The 18,833-nt window shown below is 38.6% G+C and overlaps 1 protein-coding gene across 2 annotated transcripts in view; it reads left to right on the plus strand.

The window, feature by feature from the left end:
- Positions 1-18,833, plus strand: part of LOC136711685 (double-stranded RNA-specific editase 1) — a 128,114-nt gene that overhangs the window by 66,422 nt on the left and 42,859 nt on the right. Inside the window, exon 4 of one of the 2 annotated variants that reach the window (XM_066688075.1) lies at positions 9,820-9,869. Coding sequence is in view for 1 of the 2 variants with exons in the window: in XM_066688076.1 (XP_066544173.1) it covers positions 17,285-17,384 (100 nt within the window). In the remaining variant the exon portion in view is untranslated. Of the gene's footprint in view, positions 1-9,819; positions 9,870-17,259; positions 17,385-18,833 lie in introns of those variants that run through there. The other variant, XM_066688076.1, reaches the window with a different exon arrangement.

Below are 18,833 nucleotides of genomic sequence, written 5' to 3' on the forward strand. Positions count from 1 at the left end.
TATTAGAAAGATTACAGCTATTGCTCAATGATGAAGGTTTAGTAGGTCAAAAATAGGCATTTATGGGTTAGACCTCAGCAACTGAAAAAGAAAAATGAAATGTATACAGCTTGCTGAAAAGTGCTGTTGGAAGGAGTAACTTGTCACACTTTCTATCTGTTATTTAATGAATGATCTTTGGGAATAATGCAAAAGGACCTCAAATAAGCTGTCAGTTACTCAAGCATTTTGATGGATGCTGAAGATTATGTCAACTAATTAGAATAAAGCATTTGACATATTTTACCTGTCGCTAGGAGAAATACAATTATCGAAGCTTCAAGACTCCATGGTCTCAGCGCAGAAAGAAACACTTGTCTATTCATCTTCAAGTCAGTCACTAGCTTTCATAATTTGGATAGTTTTTCACATTTATAACCTTTAAAAAGTAAATAAACTTCAGCCTGTTAAAATATCCACCCAGATTGATTCTTCTTCATCAGTTGTTTGAAGCAGCTCTTGCCTGACCAGCTGTAAGCCCATCTGTCGTCTTTGCACCTCTCCTGCACAGCCTTTCAGGTGCTTTACAGAATACAACTTTTTTTTATTTTTCTTTCCCTTTCCCCACACTTAAAAGCAAGTGCTGAAATCTAAGCCTTGGTATTGAATTGGTAACTTCTTGGAAAACATTATTGCTCAACAAGATATTTAGAGCAGTAAACTGGAAGAGAGGTCATGGTCCCGCCCCCTAGTTTTTGCTTTAACCCCAAGTGCTGTTGTCACCCTAGTCTGTTTTTCTCTTCTTTCTCTCTCTTTTCCTTACTTTGAAAGGTCTTCAGAGTCTTTCCCACAAACCACCTTGCTAAACAGGTGTACTTTTGTTTCATTCCCTTCTTTCATCATTGAAGCATATTCCCAATGGAAAGCAACAGACTCCATTTACAAAACCCTGAGTTGGAGAGATTAAGGGATCCAGAACAGCCCAGAAATAATGTATATAATTAATTTGAAGGATATGTGCTGGCTAAAGCTATTGGAAGTGAGTTTTTTCGTAAAGTTGGAGTACCTGTAGGCGTCAGGCTCCATCCCATTTCTCTGAAGGAGGCCCATAAGGGGAGAGACAAAATAACCATCTTTTCATTTTTTTAAAGATATTACGGTTACGGTTTCCACTGTGTAAATGTGTGAAGTCAGAAATGTCACAACAAAATCTGGACTTTTTCTGGGCTGCAGTGAAGCAACAGGGCATCTGCTAAGAATTAAATAATAATAATAATAATAATAATATAATAACAGATCAATTTTGTGCAAAGATGTCATCTGCTCTGCCATTGTTCGTGCTGCACAATTCTCATCGACAGTTGAGGTCTGGACTCCCAGAGGATCCACGGGTTTCGGTCTCCCATGCTCCCTGGGTTCTGTGCCTTGCTCAGGTGCCAGATACCTGCTTGTCCTTTCAGCTTGACTGATGTCACCTGCTGGCAGTCTGGTCCAGCTGTGCAGCCCAGCTGGGGGAGTGCAGGCCTGCCAGCTCCCCAGACACTTGGCCTCAATTCAGTGCCAGGGAAAAAGTGTGTGGTGGGGGGGCAGGAGGCAGGATAATTTGGGAATGTTAGTTTTATGGAGAAGTTTTAGGAGTAATTTACTCCTGCCCCTTGGAATTCCAGCTGTGTTCAAGCTGAAGTTATGTGTAAGATGGTAGGATTATGCATTAGTGTTTTTTGTTGATCATGGTTCTGTTCTGGGACCATGGCATTCAGTCAAACTCCGGCATTGAAAAACTCATTTTTTTAAATTTATTTTTTCTTCACACAAAAGCCCTTTTTTGTTTTGTTTTTGAGAGAATTCTATTTTTACAGCAAGGGTGTGACATAACATACAGCGGCACCATTTTTCGCTTTTGCCAGACCGGACACTGTGTCTCGCAGGGATAAGCTGCATAATCAGGCTTCTCAACACTAGTCCGATGGGACCACTCAGCGTCCAGGTTCCTAAAAAATGACTGCTTGACTTCAAGTCTATGGAAGAAATGCCGTGTATGTATTGAGACTGCTGTACGAATTAGTCAACGTGCCAAACTTCAAAAGGAAAGCCATTGAAATCTGTATGCACTAATGGTCCTTCACTTCCTGCTTTGGACTTGGTTTACAGACTCTTAAAGGTCTACGAAAACCATCACCGGCTTTTGAGCTGTGCATATTTCCTCTGTGACCGATGTATGTTTTTAATCCCCCTAACAATTATCTATCCAAATGTTTACTGTTAAAACTTAAATATTTGTATTTGTTCCAACTGATGTTCAGTAACATGCCAGATTGCACCAGATTCTGCTTCATTTTACATCGGGTGTAATGTGCTAGTTGCTATCACTAGAGAGGAAGAATTCAATATATGGTTGACTTCTAGGATATCTTTAATCTATGATAAATATTTTAATGTCCGTATTCTGACAGCAGTTGCAAACCAGTTGGCAGCTTTTTTACTAAATTTAAACTCCCATTGACTTTCGCTTTGCACTTTAACTCTTAAGTTCTTACCTCAGGCTAGAAATGTAATTTTGCCTTCATGTCTTAAGAGTGCCAGAGTCCTCTACTGTATATTTTTCTACTTTAATTTCAGTGCATTAGAGCATTGTGGCCTTCTCAATAACCAACCCTTTCTAGGGAGAATTCAAAGGCAAATATTGGCTTCCTTGTAATCAATCAAATGTTATTGTAAGGTCCACTTCTAAAGGAGGAAAAAAAATATGCATTGTAGACACATTGCATATAATGTTTTGTTTGTGCTCTTCGGTTTTATTTATGTTCCTTACTTTGCTCTTCTGCCGTGTTAGTTATTTTTTCCACTCTCTTGGCTTCTCCTTTGCTTGAGCTCAGACGATATGTTCCTATACCTGTCCATCGCTCCAGGCGCCCCCAGGCAGAGAGCCAGGAGATTCTGTGAAAAAGCTGTTCCCAGGGCTCGGGCTGTTATTGTTCACTGAACTGGTTGTCCTTGCTTAAAACAAGAAGGTTGAACAGAAGGTGCGAGTTGGCTTCTCTTTTGTTTCATAAACTCGTAAGGATGGCGTGTGTGTCCTCATCCGGTAATACAAAGCCGTATTCAAACGTGTCGCTGGCCCTTCCTTCACTCTTTTCGCATGGACACCCCTGCATTCTCTAGAGACTTGAGTCTCTAAGAATTCCTTATACTTACTTACTGTCAGAGGAGGTGTCAAAATAAATGATTTCTAAAATAAATAAATACAGCTGTGGAGTGTGACGAAGGAATTCTGACGTTGTTTATATAACTCCTGAAAAAAACATCTCCCCTTCCATTGCTGTCTAAATGGAAAAAATATAGATGGCACTTATTTATATCTATATTTTTCCATTATCTTTAGCATTTCAATGTACATTTGAAATCTTTATTTATCCACTCCTGCCTATTTTGTAGCCTTTTTATTTTTCAAACAACGTCAGCATATTCTTGGAACTGCAGGTTGCTCTGAGGCAAAGCAATATAGCCTTGAGGTTTTAATTGTGGTTGTGCTGTCATGGTGTTGTTCCACAAGGCATAGAGCTGCAGTGTGAGTCCAGTCTTGTCATCTGTGGGTCAGAGGTCAGGTGCTCAAAGGCTGAACTCACCCCTTCTGTGGTCTGCATCCTCCAGCATGACGTTATGGAGCATTACTAGGTCATAGGAGACTTAAGTCTTTTTAGTTATTTATGTATTTTACCATCTTGAATTTGGTTTGCTCAGATGAGACAACAGAATCTTATCACATTAGTTCTGAGGCAAGTGGCAACATGCATGGAAAAAATAAGACCATGTCAGAAACCATCCCACAATTGCATGTTCTTTCTGAACAGGTTAACTTAACCTGTTTGCCAGAAAAAAAAAACATCAATATACATGTTAACCTCCAAAGGAGTTTATTCATAAAATAATATTTTGGCGTACAGTACTATTTAATATGGTGCTACACAGGTTTGTCGGTAGCTCTAGTGGATTTGCTTGATAAAATTGTCATGCACCCTATCACAAATGCTTACATTCAATTAAATTAATATATAATATATTCTGGCTTTTGGCATTTTTATTTTCTCTGATCACTGTTAAAAGTATAACACAACAACTTAAAGACTATTCCCCAAAAAAATACATGTTCACACAGATCTATAGAGAATGAATAGTATTGCTTCTACAATAATGGAACATGTTTTCAAGTACTGTTGAATGTGCTTGAAATCTGTTCAAAACAAACTTAAAGAAAGTGTTAAAAACAAATGCACCTTGTCAGTTATCCCTGCTTCTGATTGTAGTGTCTGTGTAAATATATTATGTCTTGTACGCAAACCAGTTAGCACTACTTTATGCTGATTCGCTGTTTGAGTAACAGTGTGGAATAAAAGAGACTCCTATTTGCCACACAGGGATTCATAATTCAGTGTTATGTCCAGTGAATCTATATCGGCTGTATCCGAGTGTGCAAGACCAGGAAAATAGCTGTTTGAATTTCAAAAGAGAAATGCCTCCACCTATTGGTAGTTTAGAGGTACTCCACAGTAGCTCCACCTGTGTGTGAAATTCCACAACAGTCTTGAGGTTTTGCACCAGATTCTTTGCAGTGTGATTCTCAGTTTATAAGACGGTTTGATCTGAGGAAAAACTTGTATTCTCTTGTCTCCTTGGCATTACTCAGTCATTGCCAGCCTTGGTGTTCATTTAATTAATTAGATTGTACATGTGTTGCTGCAATCATGCCCATAAAGTGTCACTTTGTAACAAATGATAAATCTCCAGGCAATGCTAGATATAATAACACTTTTTTTTTTTTTTTTTGTGTTCACACTGAGACAAACTGAGATTTAATTATTTCAGCGAGCAGTTTAAATTTGCTTTGTTTGGCTAGTTTGACTTCACGACAAAGGGCAAGAGAAAAATCTCCAGGCTTTTCAGAAGGCACTCTGTTCTGAAAAGCTTACACCGAGCTGCCGTTTTACTATGTTGTACATTAATATTGGTGAAAGGCAGCTGAAGGTATTGTACACGGGACAACATGAGGCACTGCAAAAAGGGATCCGGTCTCTGCAGTTTTATTATTTTAGAATTTTAGGTTAAACCCGCACTTTTTGATGAGAATTACATAAGCTTCTAAAACTATGAGTGATAGACACTGTCCCTCAGATGCCTAGGATTATTGTCGGGTTCTGAAATATTTCCATCTGTGATTTTGTTTGCTCTTCCTGAAAGGATCAAAAGATTGTGGTTTTGTTGATTTGGAAAGAGAGAAAGTGGTACCAGGCCCATAGATGGTGCAATACCACAAGCAGTCAGTGTGAGAAATTGGTTTCTTGTGGTTGAGATTGGACCTCAAAAACATGGGTTTAATATAGCAGTAGGATAACTCTTTGATTGTGGAAATAGGCTCTAAAGAACCATACCAAGCCAATTTGGGGACACTGGCTGTGGCTGTATACTGCAGTATGCTGCTGAGTTCAGTGCTCCCTCAAGTATTTATTATTTCAGATCGTTCTCTAGATGTGCCTTTTTTATTGGCTTTGAATGGAAAGCTTTTATTTTTTAGCAGAGAAAAAATAAAAATAAATGGGCAAAGTGTTTTACTATTTTCGCTGCAGTTTTGTTCATTTGGTCGTTTCTCTGCAGTAATTTTTTATGCTGTCGTTTGTGCTGCACTAAAAGAACTGTTCAGTTTAAAAGGGGCCTTTCAATAAAACAATTAGAACCACTCAAGACTCTTAGAGAAGGATTCAATTTAGGCATCAAATGACCAATCTGTGCAAAAAGAAAAAACTGTCTGGCCCACATTTGATCAGAGAAGGCAGTCTTGTTGTGAGAGTTTTAGCTGGCAAAATCTCAGAGGTTTTGTGGAGGGTGGTGACAGAATAGGTTAATGAATGAATGGAACCTAAATCAGAATACAGCCTTTTTAGGAATCCTTGTGGTACATGGATCACTATTGTTCCCTGTGGTTATCATTTTTGGTTTGTTTTAGTACCCTAAACAAATAAACTTCAGATCATTTTCTTTAAGGACTATTCCTTATTTTTGAGGTTTTTTTTTAGGATTTCCTTTAGTCAGCATTACTCATAATTAATTATACATAACCTCTTGGCTATTTCAAATTCTTGGAGGCCATACAAATCATAATAAGCTTAAAGTTCTGAGGTGCCTTTTTTTAGGTTTTTAATATGTGAATTGCTTGTGTAATTGAAATCCAGATTCCTCTAAACCATGAGGTATGTTGTCCTCAGCCTGGTTCAGTTTATCCTGCCGAGATTTGTTAATGAAGCCATCAGGTGCCAACATTCAAAACCTGTCCTGGACCTGGTGTGTTATGGGAAACGTCAGTTTCGCCATAGGAGCTTAAAGATTTCCAACAGATCTACGGTTCATTAACACGTCTGTGCATTTGGCAGACTCCTGCTGCACTTGGCCTCATGCTTGACTCTGTAGGACTGTGGCCCGGCCCCCTTATATCCCTAATAATCAGTGCAGCAGCAGTGGTAGTGAGTAGTGAGAGGTGTGTGCAGTTCTGTAATACCTCTGGTGTTCATATTGAATTAATAGAAACATCCAATAAATAGGGTCCCATGATAATTTAATGGCTCATTGGCAATACAACCTGATTTACTGTTGGGGAAAATACATTTTTAATATTGGAGTGGTTGGATTTTTAAAGCTTGATGATAAAATTCTGGGTTACCATTCCGGGTTATTCCTTTGCCAGCCCACATTGAAGTTAGTGACTCTCATCTCGTCTCCACAGACCCCAGTGTAGCTTTGGTATTCTTTTTTAAATCTATTCACTTTCCCATAAGGCCCCACATATCATGTCCCTTAAGCAGGTTTGGTAGTCCTCTAATCTGTTTCACAGCCAAGACCTATTCACTTCTATCTGGCTGCACTCTTCACTAATTGGCTGCTACTTCAAGAAAACCACTTCGTCTGTGGCAATCAAACTATTTATTCTTGAGTTTCTTGGGTTAACATTATTTATATATTTTCTGCAGGAGTTCCCACTGTAGTGGGATTTTTATTTTATTGTATTGTCTTTATATTCTTGATATTATTAATGGTTTCATGATGTTAATTCAGTTGTGTATAAAAAGCAATGATTTGTTTGTATTTACTCCTTTCTGGGAGCTACTTTGATTATTAGTTTCTTAATGCAGTTTGGTCTGTAGTTTTGTAACAAACTCAAGATGCTACAGAAATCTACCAAGGTCATGTTACCCTATCCTCTGCCTTAAGGTTAACCGTTTCCTGAATTGTATACAACTACTTTCAGAGAGGGTACTTTAACCAACCATTGTCTTTTGGATACTCAATCAATGACTATGATTATGCATGTGGTAAACAGAACTTGTATAGGCTAACTGGATTTTAATGAGATGGTAATCACTTCCGATAGATAGACTTTAACCTATTGTCCATCTGAAGATACAAAAAGGCTTCTTCCAGCTCACATCTCTACTTCTTTTACTTCACTTGTGAGAGGAGAGCTCAGAGTTGACTTGTATTTATTATTTTATATAATAAACTTGTTGCTTCTTCATTGGTGTATCCTGTGAATTATTGAATCCACTACAATTTGGAGACAAAGGTGGGCTATTGACCAACCTGCCGATTGAACAAAGGGGCATCCAATTAATCCTTCCAACTAATTATTCGTCAATGCATTAAATAACCGGCTTCTCTTATCCATTTCTCTACACACTACAATGCAATTAGTAGTGCTACATCTCTTTATGAGGTTTCGCAGGGTTGAAAATGGGTTTCCATTTCTGTGTTTTTACTTTTTCTGTAGATTCTGATTCGGTAAATGTGACAATGCCCCCTAGTGCACCTGTTAACTTTTTGTGCAAGTATGTTGGCAGACACCTATGCGAATGTCTGCGTACAACGCATGCTCATGTTTGCAGAGACGCAGACACAGAAGCATAATTCAACCTTGAGGCACTTTTTGTCAATGTAAACAAACTATTGTAAATCAAAGGAGAGACGCTGCATTTGTAACAAGTTGCTTGATGTCTGTTTTGTGACCCAGTTGTTGGTAATGGTCTCTTTTACTGTAGCGGGTGAAAGAGACTCAAATCCTATGTAGTGTGTAAAAGTCTCTTTACAAGTAGCGACTGCAAGAGAGATATCCAACATTATGTAGGCTACTCACAAAAATGTGAACATCTTTTTCTACCTTCCTTGTGTAACCCTACCCTGACCACTCTGCCTGCAGAGTCCCTAGGATAACTTGGGGGCTGTGGGTCTGCTGTAATTAAAGGGAGGTTAGCATTGGATAAATAATGGAGAAATAAAAACAAACAAGGAGAATCCTTGATGGGGAATTGGCTGATCTGATCTGTTTTTTGTTTTGTTTTTCTTCTGTTATTTTTAAAAATGGTGTGGTGCCTCCACCCCGGTAATGCCAACACAAAGAAGTGCCACTATACAGTTAACCGGGGACAAAAAAAAAATACAACACCCCCAAACATTCAGCAATTAAGTAACCATGACACTAATAATACCTGTAGTAAAAAAACAAAACAGTTTTAACAGTTACTAAAAAGAAACAATAAGCAGCACACTGAGTTATTATTATTATTAATAACCCCACAAAATTAACACCAGGGCCTGTAGTGCATTTAACTTTTACCCCACCCTAGCAATAATAATAATAATAATAATAATAATAATAATAATAGCAATACACACAAATGTAGTTAAAAAAACAACAATCATGTTGATTTTATTTAAACACGTGAGTAGAGAAATAGCATGCAATCAAGTAGTCAATTGGGTAAATGTAAAGAATCAAAACTGATGATGGATCTGTCACCTTGCCAGTCTTCGGTCCTTCCTCTCGCCGCCGATTCCCAGAGATGTACTTTGTTTGCACTTTGACTTACAATAATAAAATAAACGTGACAAATGAAACAACAATATAACAGTACAAAAAAATAAATTGGGAATGATGTCCAGAAAGATAAACAGACAAACAGATTTGTTTTATGGGCTCGATTGTTTGCGGCATCATTTTATTAGATACCCGTTGGCAACGGTTGTTGAGGCGTAGGGGACCCGAATAGTGATTGGACGATGTACATACGTTATCAATCTACAAGATGTGCTTGGTCAGATCCAACCAGCCTCATTTGAAAACAACCCTAATTGCAGTTAAAATGGGGGGGGGGCAAATAGATGCTAAAGGCATTGCCAGGCCAACGGGTAACAAGCATTTGTTTTTTTTTCATTCTTAAAACAAAACAAAAAAGACTAGCACTGTACAGGCCCAGGAGGGTAGGTTTATGTCTCACACAGTATGCATATGTACACAGAACACCTGTGTCCTAACACTCAATATTACTTTTTACCTACATAAATTACAACACCTACCTCTTTTAACATGTGTGTCCAACACCATTTACTTCATGGATACCCACTAACTCAGTGTCTTTTAATGTATAACTTGACGGATCCAGATTTGAGCACCCAAGTTTTGTAAATGTGGCATTATAGGTTTGCAGATGAAAAAAAAAAGGAGATTTGGTCATGTTTCTGGATATGTATTTTTAATGTGGGGTGTTTTGAATATTACCGAGTATACAAATATACAGCCAATGCAGTCAGAACCTGGTTGTCTGGAGTCAGTGTACAATGTGTGGAAGAAGTTTCTCACCTCTGTCCATTTAACAGCTTGCAATAAACCAGTGCACACAGACTTACTCACAGTATTTGCTTAATGTATTATGGAAGAGGCTCAAAGTTATATGAATACATGAACACCAGTGAGAAAAATGATCCTTGTTCTGAAATAAACCTGCTTCTAATTTATTTCAGGTCACTGATTCTGCACAGTATTCTGAGGGTACAGAAGAGCAGTGAGCCAGGTTTGTCATTTAATTTAATTTAATGGTTGTTCTATTGTGCTACTGCTGGTATCCATTATTACCTTCAGTTAAGCCCTTGTGTACAGACATGTCCAACTTAATTAAGAACCACATTGAGTTCAGTCTCCATTATTTAGAAGCTATAAAGTAAGTATAGCATGGAAGTAACTCAATTCATATACAGATGTATTGGCCATTTTTTCCCCCCATTTTCTTCTAACCAATGAGCTATGGTTTGGTTTTAAACGGAGTTTTCCTGTTTCTTTGACATACAGACAGGTTTGTCTTATTCGATTTCACAGATAATTGCAGTTTAATGTCCAACAAGAAGTCCAGCTGATAAAATTGATGACATCTACAGGAGACATTGAAAACTTGAGTGGAAGGTTTTGATTTTCCTAGGAGAGGGGGAGTTTAGCAGATAATTTTTTATATTGAAACTTAATTGCAATGCAAGTATGCATAACTATAATAATAGTTTGACATTTATAGGTCACCATTATATATAACCACTCAAAAGGTGTGGGGAACTAATCTTCAGAATGGAATTTGTTCCTAAGCAAACAGTCCGACTGCAGACTCCTGTGGTCTTGATGTCTTTGTGTTTTATGGCTCTTCTAATGATTTGTCTCTGGGTCAACATTAAGAAACTTCTGGTTCTGATGTAGATTCCTGATTCTGGGTGCACATCTGAATGCAGTGTTCATGTTTTGCTGTGTTCCACATGAGGGTGCTGCTGAGCAAACTTTCTACAGAGTCTGAGGCCAGGAAAAATCTTTTTTTTTTATTTTAGTTTTCTTTTCCCTTTTATGGGTTTATCTTGTTTTCTAGTAGCATGGCTTATTTTTAAACTCACTTGTAAACTTGTTTATTGCATATTGATATTCTTAAACAAGTGATACATTTTTATTTGGAAATGACAATTGTGGATTTGTTATAGCAGGTTTAATCATTTATAATTGTACTTTATCGTATGCATTTGGACACATGGGCAATACAGGTATACCCCACTTTGCACAGCCCCACTAGTCAGGGATTCGTTATAGGACAAATGTATTAAATATATTAAATGAAAATCTATTAAAATACCAAACATTTACAAAACTGAAACATAACACTCCCCCTGCACAGAGTAATTTAAAAAAACATTATTGTATTATTGTTAATTTATCAAACCAATTTTCTGATTAACAGCACATTCATATTAGTATTTAACTAATTTTCATGTTAGTTTTTGGCCCCCTCTGGTGCAAAGGTAGGTATACCTGGTACTGGAAAATGATGGCCTTTGTTTACGGACCTTCCAGGACATTACTTTGAAACTCCACTAGGTGGTACCAGGTTATCATTTTACGACTCCTGCTATAGGAGTTCCAAGACTATTGTATTGGATTATCTGTTGGGTTCTAGGTCAGTCTTTCACATGAATTATTTTTGGTACACAGGAATGTCTAAACTGTTTCATATTGTTTGCCTTAATTTATGTAAAATAATTTTTATTGGCTCAAACCTATTTTGAAGCCAGGTGTTACAACTTTTTAATTTCATTTGTATTTAAATTTCTTTTAAATCTATTAATCTGTTGCAACAATATTAATAGATTAATATTGCAACTCTGAATTGACTGACTACAGGAAAGTAAATACACACATGTATGCTCAAATTTTTCAAATCCTCCTTGTACTGTGTTAAAGCAGCTTAAATCAGGGATAAGTGCTTTGAGATTAGTTTGATGCTTTACACATGTTTTTAAGGGTTTTATTGATTCTCAATCGCAATGTGTAGTCTGCAGTTTCACTTTTATCTTCTGTTGAATGTTAAGTTTATGTAGAACTCCTCTTTGGCCGTTTTATTCACCCCACAACTCCAGCCAGAGCACAGAGCTTTGTAATGGATTGTTTCATTAGACGGTTTCTCTGGCTTCTGTGAAATGCCATGCTATATGAATGGCCTCTTCTATAATTCTACTGGAAAACTGAGATAGCGTAACAAAATACTGAAATGTGCGGTCTAATTGGAGAATCAATTAGTCAGTGCACTGCTTCGTCCAGGAAAGCAAATCCAATGTAGAATGGGAGTGCAGCTAACTGGAGCTTTGGGATTTAATTTGTCTAAGAAATATTTTATTTGAAAGAAATCACACCACCCATTTGTTGCTTTCTGTGTTTTGTTTGTTGGCTTACAGAATTAATAATATTGAGAGAGAATGGAAAAGAAAATAGAATGGCAAATAACACCATACACACGTTATGTATTTCTTCTAAGAAATAATAAGCGTGTGTATGGTTTTCTTCATAATTTTACTTTTGTTTATGGACTGCTCTGTGTGAGGTGTTTTAACCTAGCCTTTCACAGTTTTTTTGTCATTTTGAGGGCTGTACATGTAAAAATAATAGTATGTCAACTGTCCATAGACCAAAATCATTTGTCTGTTCAGTAGGGATGGCATCTCGGTTGGCAAATGAAGTAAGAGATGTCAATTGTTGAAAGCCTTTTTCACAAAGCATTATCTTCTTATACCAACTATGTTCAGGTTTTTGTGTCCGCTACTGTTGCTGTCAGCTGAGGTTATTACACTTTTTACAATTGGCGACCCAGTCTCCGGAGATCAAACTGATTATAAATTCCTAATAATGGAGCTAAAAACACTGTTAGACGGACATAATATGCAATTCACAGCACACATTTTATGCAATTAGGTCAATACTGTCCTTAACATGAGGATAGCATCTGATTTGTACCCTTATTGAATAACACAGTCTTGATCAAGATATACAAACTGCTTGTTCTTATTGACAAGCGGATCGAAGGAAAAAGCGTCGTCTTCCCTCCCCTAATCGTTCCGAACAATGCTGTGGCCAAACAACCTTATTTAAAAGCCTGCTATGCTGTAATTCATTGTTAAATTGTTAGACTGATGGGTTCCTTCAGTTTTTATCTCCTGTATTGAATCTGAGATTCAGTGCATGAATTTGCAGTAGCTTTTTTAAGATAAATGTTTTGTTTGTGTTTTCTGAAGTTTTTTAGTTTGTCAGTTATTTGTCTGGTACTTTTCCTCATTGTCCTTTTTCTTAACACCGTACCATATTACCAAAAAATGAGAACAAAAATAGTTCTAAAAAAATATATGAACTCATTTTATGAGGGAAATGAAGGTGTTAATTGTGTTAGAATAGCCTCACATCCAGGGAATAAGGCAACTCCACCTACAGACTCATATCTTACTTCACCCCTGGCCACACAGTTACTGTACCACCATAAACATCCTTCTGTCTTATTACTTACATAATACAATGGGTTATAACCCTCATTAGCCATATAGGGGTTATTATAAATGTCTGAACAGCAGCAACTCAGTATTAATGAGGCAGTATCAATTCACTTCATTTCACATAGTGATGAAACGGAAATGGGTTAGGGGTATAGAAACTATTTCTCTGTTGCCAAGCAGGACACCAGAGTGCAGTATATTGGGTGCAATATTACCAATCCTTTTCAGGTGACATACTGGGTGATTGTAAAAAATTGCCTGTGATTAACTTCTGGAAATATCTGAAACCTTGTATCACTATTTCATTGGCTGGAGAGGGGAGAAAAAACAGTCATAAAGCACACACAACATTAATCATGTCATGGGATGATGGTAAGACTGGATTGGTTTTCAGATAGGCCCAGTACAAGCTCATGTGGAAGGATATCTCAAAGCAAAGTCTGAGTATAGGTAGCAGTGGGTTTTATTTTCTTTTCTTTTTTTTTTTTCTTTTATTAATATCTGTTAATATTATTTTTGAGCGTTTGCACTTAATTTGTTTTTATCATCTAGATTGCACAATATAGTGAGTTTTATGTAATTCTGAATAGGTGGTCTTACATGGATGCAAATTTTGTATAAACAGGGAAAACTACAGCATCTCAAACACTGTTTTTCTTCACCCCCTAAGATATTTTCTCAGCTCAAGAGAAGACAGGTGTTTGGCCACAACAGTTATACAGAAGGGTTCCCAATCAATACAAAGAACAACCCTAGCGGCACTGTCAATAAATGTTATCTCTTTGATTCTGAGGTAATAGTAATTGGATGCTTCAGATCTAAGATTTGCTGAAATCTTCGTTTCCATTTATTTATTCATTGTATTTTACACCGATCAGCCATAACATTATGACCACCTGCCTAATATTGTGTAGGTCCCCCTTTTGCCGCCAAAACAGCCCTGACCCGTCGAGGCATGGACTCCACTAGACCTCTGAAGGTGAGCTGTGGTATCTGGCACCAAGACGTTAGCAGCAGATCCTTTAAGTCCTGTAAGTTGCGAGGTGGGGCCTCCATGGATCAGACTTGTTTGTCCAGCACATCCCACAGATGCTCGATTGGATTGAGATCCGGGGAATTTGGAGGCCAAGTCAACACCTTGAACTTGTGATTCATCAGACCAGGCCACCTTCTTCCATTGCTCTGTGGTCCAGTTCTGATGCTCACGTGCCCATTGTAGGCGCTTTTGGCAGTGGACAGGGGTCAGCATGGGCACCCTGACTGGTCTGCGGCTACGCAGCCCCATACACAACAAACTGCGATTCACTGTGTGTTCTGACACCTTTCTATCAGAACCAACATGAACTTTTTCAGCAATTTGAGCTACAGTAGCTCGTCTGTTGGATCGGACCACACGGGCCAGCCTTCGCTCCCCACGTGCATCAATGAGCCTTGGCCCCCCATGACCCTGTCGCCGGTTCACTGCTTTTCCTTCCTTGGACCACTTTTGATAGGTACTGACCACTGCAGACCGGGAACACCCCACAAGAGCTGCAGTTTTGGAGATGCTCTGACCCAGTCGTCTAGCCATCACAATTTGGCCCATGTCAAAGTCGCTCAGATCCTTACGCTTGCCCATTTTTCCTGCTTCTAACACATCAACTTTGAGGACAAAATGTTCACTTGCTGCCTAATATATCCCACCCACTGACAGGTGCCATGATAACGAGATTATCAGTGTTATTCGCATCACCCATCATCATAATGTTATGGCTGATCGGTGTATATAGCCTATGTATTTATTACGTGTGTACTTTAAGTTGGAAATAATATTTATACTGTATGTAATGTGATTGTAGGTATATAAAAACTAATTCAGTTTCAAACTATAATGTGGTTGCTACCCAAACAGCTGACAGCACTGTAATGCATAGTTTAATGAAGCACAATTATAGAACTATTAATGTGCTTCATAAACATAATGATCTTATTGTGTGTTCTCTCTCTCACTCTCTCTCTCTCTCTCGCACACACACACGCACACACACATCAAATCATGCAGAGATGGGCGTTTCATTTAATTCTGGGAGCCAGGTCCGTATTTTAAATGCAGTAGTATGTTAAACTACCAGAAGAAACAAATGCAAACTGTAAGAAGCAGTTTCCACCTGCAATACATTTTAACTGACAGTAATATAATTAAACTCAATGAAGTGTGTTGTGTTTTCCAGTGCATACTACATCTACACCTAGCATAGGTAATGCATGTTTCTGTTTAGTGGCTTGAAATTGATTTAGTTTAGTTCTACAAAACAACAAGAAACTACATTCAATGCCTTCTGCAGCTCTGTTCTTTCAGTGTGGACAACCAATGTTAGTCTTTTTGGGATGTCACGTGTGTAGGAGACAAACAAAAATGTTCCTTAACCCAATTTTGAAAAATAAAATCCCACTCTAAATGTGGCTACTGCAACAGCATGCTGTACTTTGTTGTGAGGATCCATATGCTTTACTCACCAAGGCTAAAAAATAAATGGTTTAATTTTATGTGCTGTGACGGAACAATCAGGTGTGAAAAATAAGACTTGTCTAGATATGTGCTGCACTCGTCCAATGACTAAAGTGTTGCTCTCAGCTCCTGTATTTCCAATTAGTGCCGGGGGCAGGCTCCATCAAAAAGAGCAAGTCTAGCTCTTCCGTCAGACGCCAGCGTTTTGTCTTTCTGTGGAAGTGTACCTGCACTGGGGTATCCGCACCGAGACGAGGTCAAGCTCACCCTGCTTCCACATGGAGGCAGTCACAGAGAAGAGGGTAGAAGGGGCACAAACCTGCATATCAAGTAGATTTCTCTTTGTATGTTTCTACAGCTGCCAATTGGGTGTAATTAAAGTAGATCTAGCTGATTTAAGGGGCTGACATGGATATAATTTTGATATTCGAAGACGGGGGACTGGGACAGAGCTGATCTGGGTCAGGGGTTTCTGCGGCTGACAGATTCCATCCCTCTCCCGATCTGGCTGCAAGGGCTGGATTTTAGTATTCGCACAGTAGTAAGTTTTAGTTGATTCAAAAAACAGCCCTTTCTGATGTGAAGATTTCCATCGCCGGGCTAAGTCCTCCTGCTACTGGTGCGTTTCGAGAGGATAATTAACTGCAGGATTAAAAAGGCTTGGACTCGAAGTTCAAGGAGATGGCTGTCTTCTTAATGGAGAGCCGCGCTGAGCTTCCCTATGCCTGCACTGCTGCTGACAAAGTGAAATAGTCTTTTAATATTCTGAAGCGCGGTAGCCAGGTTTTAAGCCGCTACCTGTCATTGGAATATACATTTATAAGAATAATTGCCTGACACGCATCAGGCATTTTTCCTGACATACTTGCTGTATGACACAAATAAAAAGAAAATGAGGGGGAAAAAAATAAGCATTCCCCCCCCCCCCCCCCCCCCACACACACCACCCAATTTTTGTATTTAATTGCTTAAAATCTTGCCAAGGACAGCATGGGGGATAGGGGGTGGCTAGAAAGGTTTATGGGCTGGGTGTTGAGCTAAGACAAACACACAATCCCACTTGCCTTGAGTTTGATAAATTCCTTTTATCTATGAGGTGGTTCAGGTTGTGAGGAATATTAGTGCCGTGGATATGATTGGCTGGTGGTGCAAGTGACGCGTCCAGCTGTTTATATGGAGGTACTGGAGAGAACGCTGGGCTTCCTTCAAACTGCTGGATAATGTTCTGCGCAGGGTTAACTGTCATCGCCATCTCCACAGATGGCAGGCGTGAAATGAAATGCTAATATACTGAATTAATGCGTCAGAAAGCATTGGCGTCCTTAAACATAGGTGCCTGCTCCCCCTTTTTCTTTTCTTTTTTTTTTCTACCCAGCCCCCCTCCTCCTTTCTTTCTTTTCTTTCCCTCCGCCCCAGAGTTGTCACTGGGAGCTGGGAGCATTCATAGAGTGCGGCTGCCTTGCCCTGCCTGCCAGTGCAGTGATGGCTGTTGACTGAGTAGAGTAGAGTAGAGCAGAGCAGAGCAGAGTAGAGCCAGGCACCAGGCAGGGAACAGCGTGCGCATCCGAGAGCTCAGCCCCGGGGCTGGAGACGCACAGACACCACTTGGGTACTAGAAGGGGGGGGGGGGGAGGCGGCAGTAAAGGTTCTGCCTAAATGGCTCTTTTTCTGGACGCATCTCAAAACATGGGGGCCTTCTACTGCCTGATCCGGAGGAGGTTCAAGAGGAGACGGAAGAAACGGTCCGAACGCAAAGGTACCCCCTTTTTAATCCAGTCACAGGGAAGGGTCGCTTGTGTAGCACTAGACTCTGAAGAGTGCTGGTTGTCATGGAGCTCTGTGCTACTTTTTGTTTGGTTAGTGTTGAAGATTGTATGGTTGTAAGCTTGAAACTGTGGACTGACAAGTCATTTACTCACACCTGCTTATCTCTCCGAGAGTATCTTAGTTTAGGCTATATAAAGTAATGATTATTTGTACTATAGCTGTTTCTTTATTTGTAGATATGTTTTATATATATATATATATATATATATAACGTCCAGAATCTTGTCTTACTTCCAGTGACTGCTCTTGTGTAACTAAATTTGACTGTCGCTTTCTTGGCTGGACCTTCTTAAAAATTAGGACTGCGATCTCTGGGGGTCTTCAGCTGTTAAAAGTCATTAATTTTAAATTAATTTGAAATTCTCCATGATCACTCTGGGGAATATTTCACACAGTGGTTGTAAGCCCAAATATCTTGGAAATTAACAAAAACAAAACATGTTGCAAGGTCCCCATAGCTTGAGATGTCCCCAATTGGGTGTTCTGAATTCGTCAGGAATGCTGGAGTGCAACTTATTTGAGCTCAAGAAATTATCAAAAGAGAACATGATACTGATATTTGTAATGATTTCTATGTATTTTATGGACTAGTATAAATTAGATCTGGAAGGTTCTTATTGAGTAAAAATAAGGGTGAGCACATTTACGTAAACGGATTCAACAGTTAAAATGTTTTTATCTAAAATAAAAAGTCGTCGTCGTCCCCCTCCAAAAAAAAATTATGCGTTAAATCCAAGATATAGAAATTGTTCCTCAACTCAGTATGTCATGTCTCTCCAACCTATAGCTTTCAACTTTCAAGTGGAGACTTGTTCATATTTGTGTTTACAGATGAAGTTCAAGAGCCTGCGGAGTTGTACCAAAAATGTCCAGTTTACCTTGCACATATCCATGCAGGTTTAGATAGCTGCATATGTAATGTTCTCGGTATGCATGAAAGATTGCTGTTCAGAGAGCGATTTGTTTTTAGGAATGTTCTGAATGTTTTAAATCTTTAAAACATTGTAATGATGCATTAATGACAGATTTAAAATAAGATCAAATAAGATTACAGCTTTTCATAATGACTGTCTAAACAGTCAGGTGCTCTAGGTGTGCATATGATTGTATGTAGTATTTGTTTCCCAATTTGTTGGTACTTGTTGGTTTTGTGTTCTCGTCCCATGCTTTTTTAGTTTTGTCATTATTGAGAAGAGGTCACTTACAGATGCCACTTGACTTATGCATTCATTCAACAATCTTAAAATACAAACTTGCATACATAAGATTATATAAATGTTAACTGTAATGTAATAAATGTGCAGAATGTAGGCTATAATTTCCTTAAACTTAAATTTTGTATTTTCTTCTGTGAGGGTTTTTCCAAACATGAAATTCA

This window comes from Amia ocellicauda, chromosome 16 (assembly GCF_036373705.1).
Source record: "Amia ocellicauda isolate fAmiCal2 chromosome 16, fAmiCal2.hap1, whole genome shotgun sequence".
NCBI classification, from domain to species: Eukaryota; Metazoa; Chordata; class Actinopteri; order Amiiformes; family Amiidae; genus Amia; species Amia ocellicauda.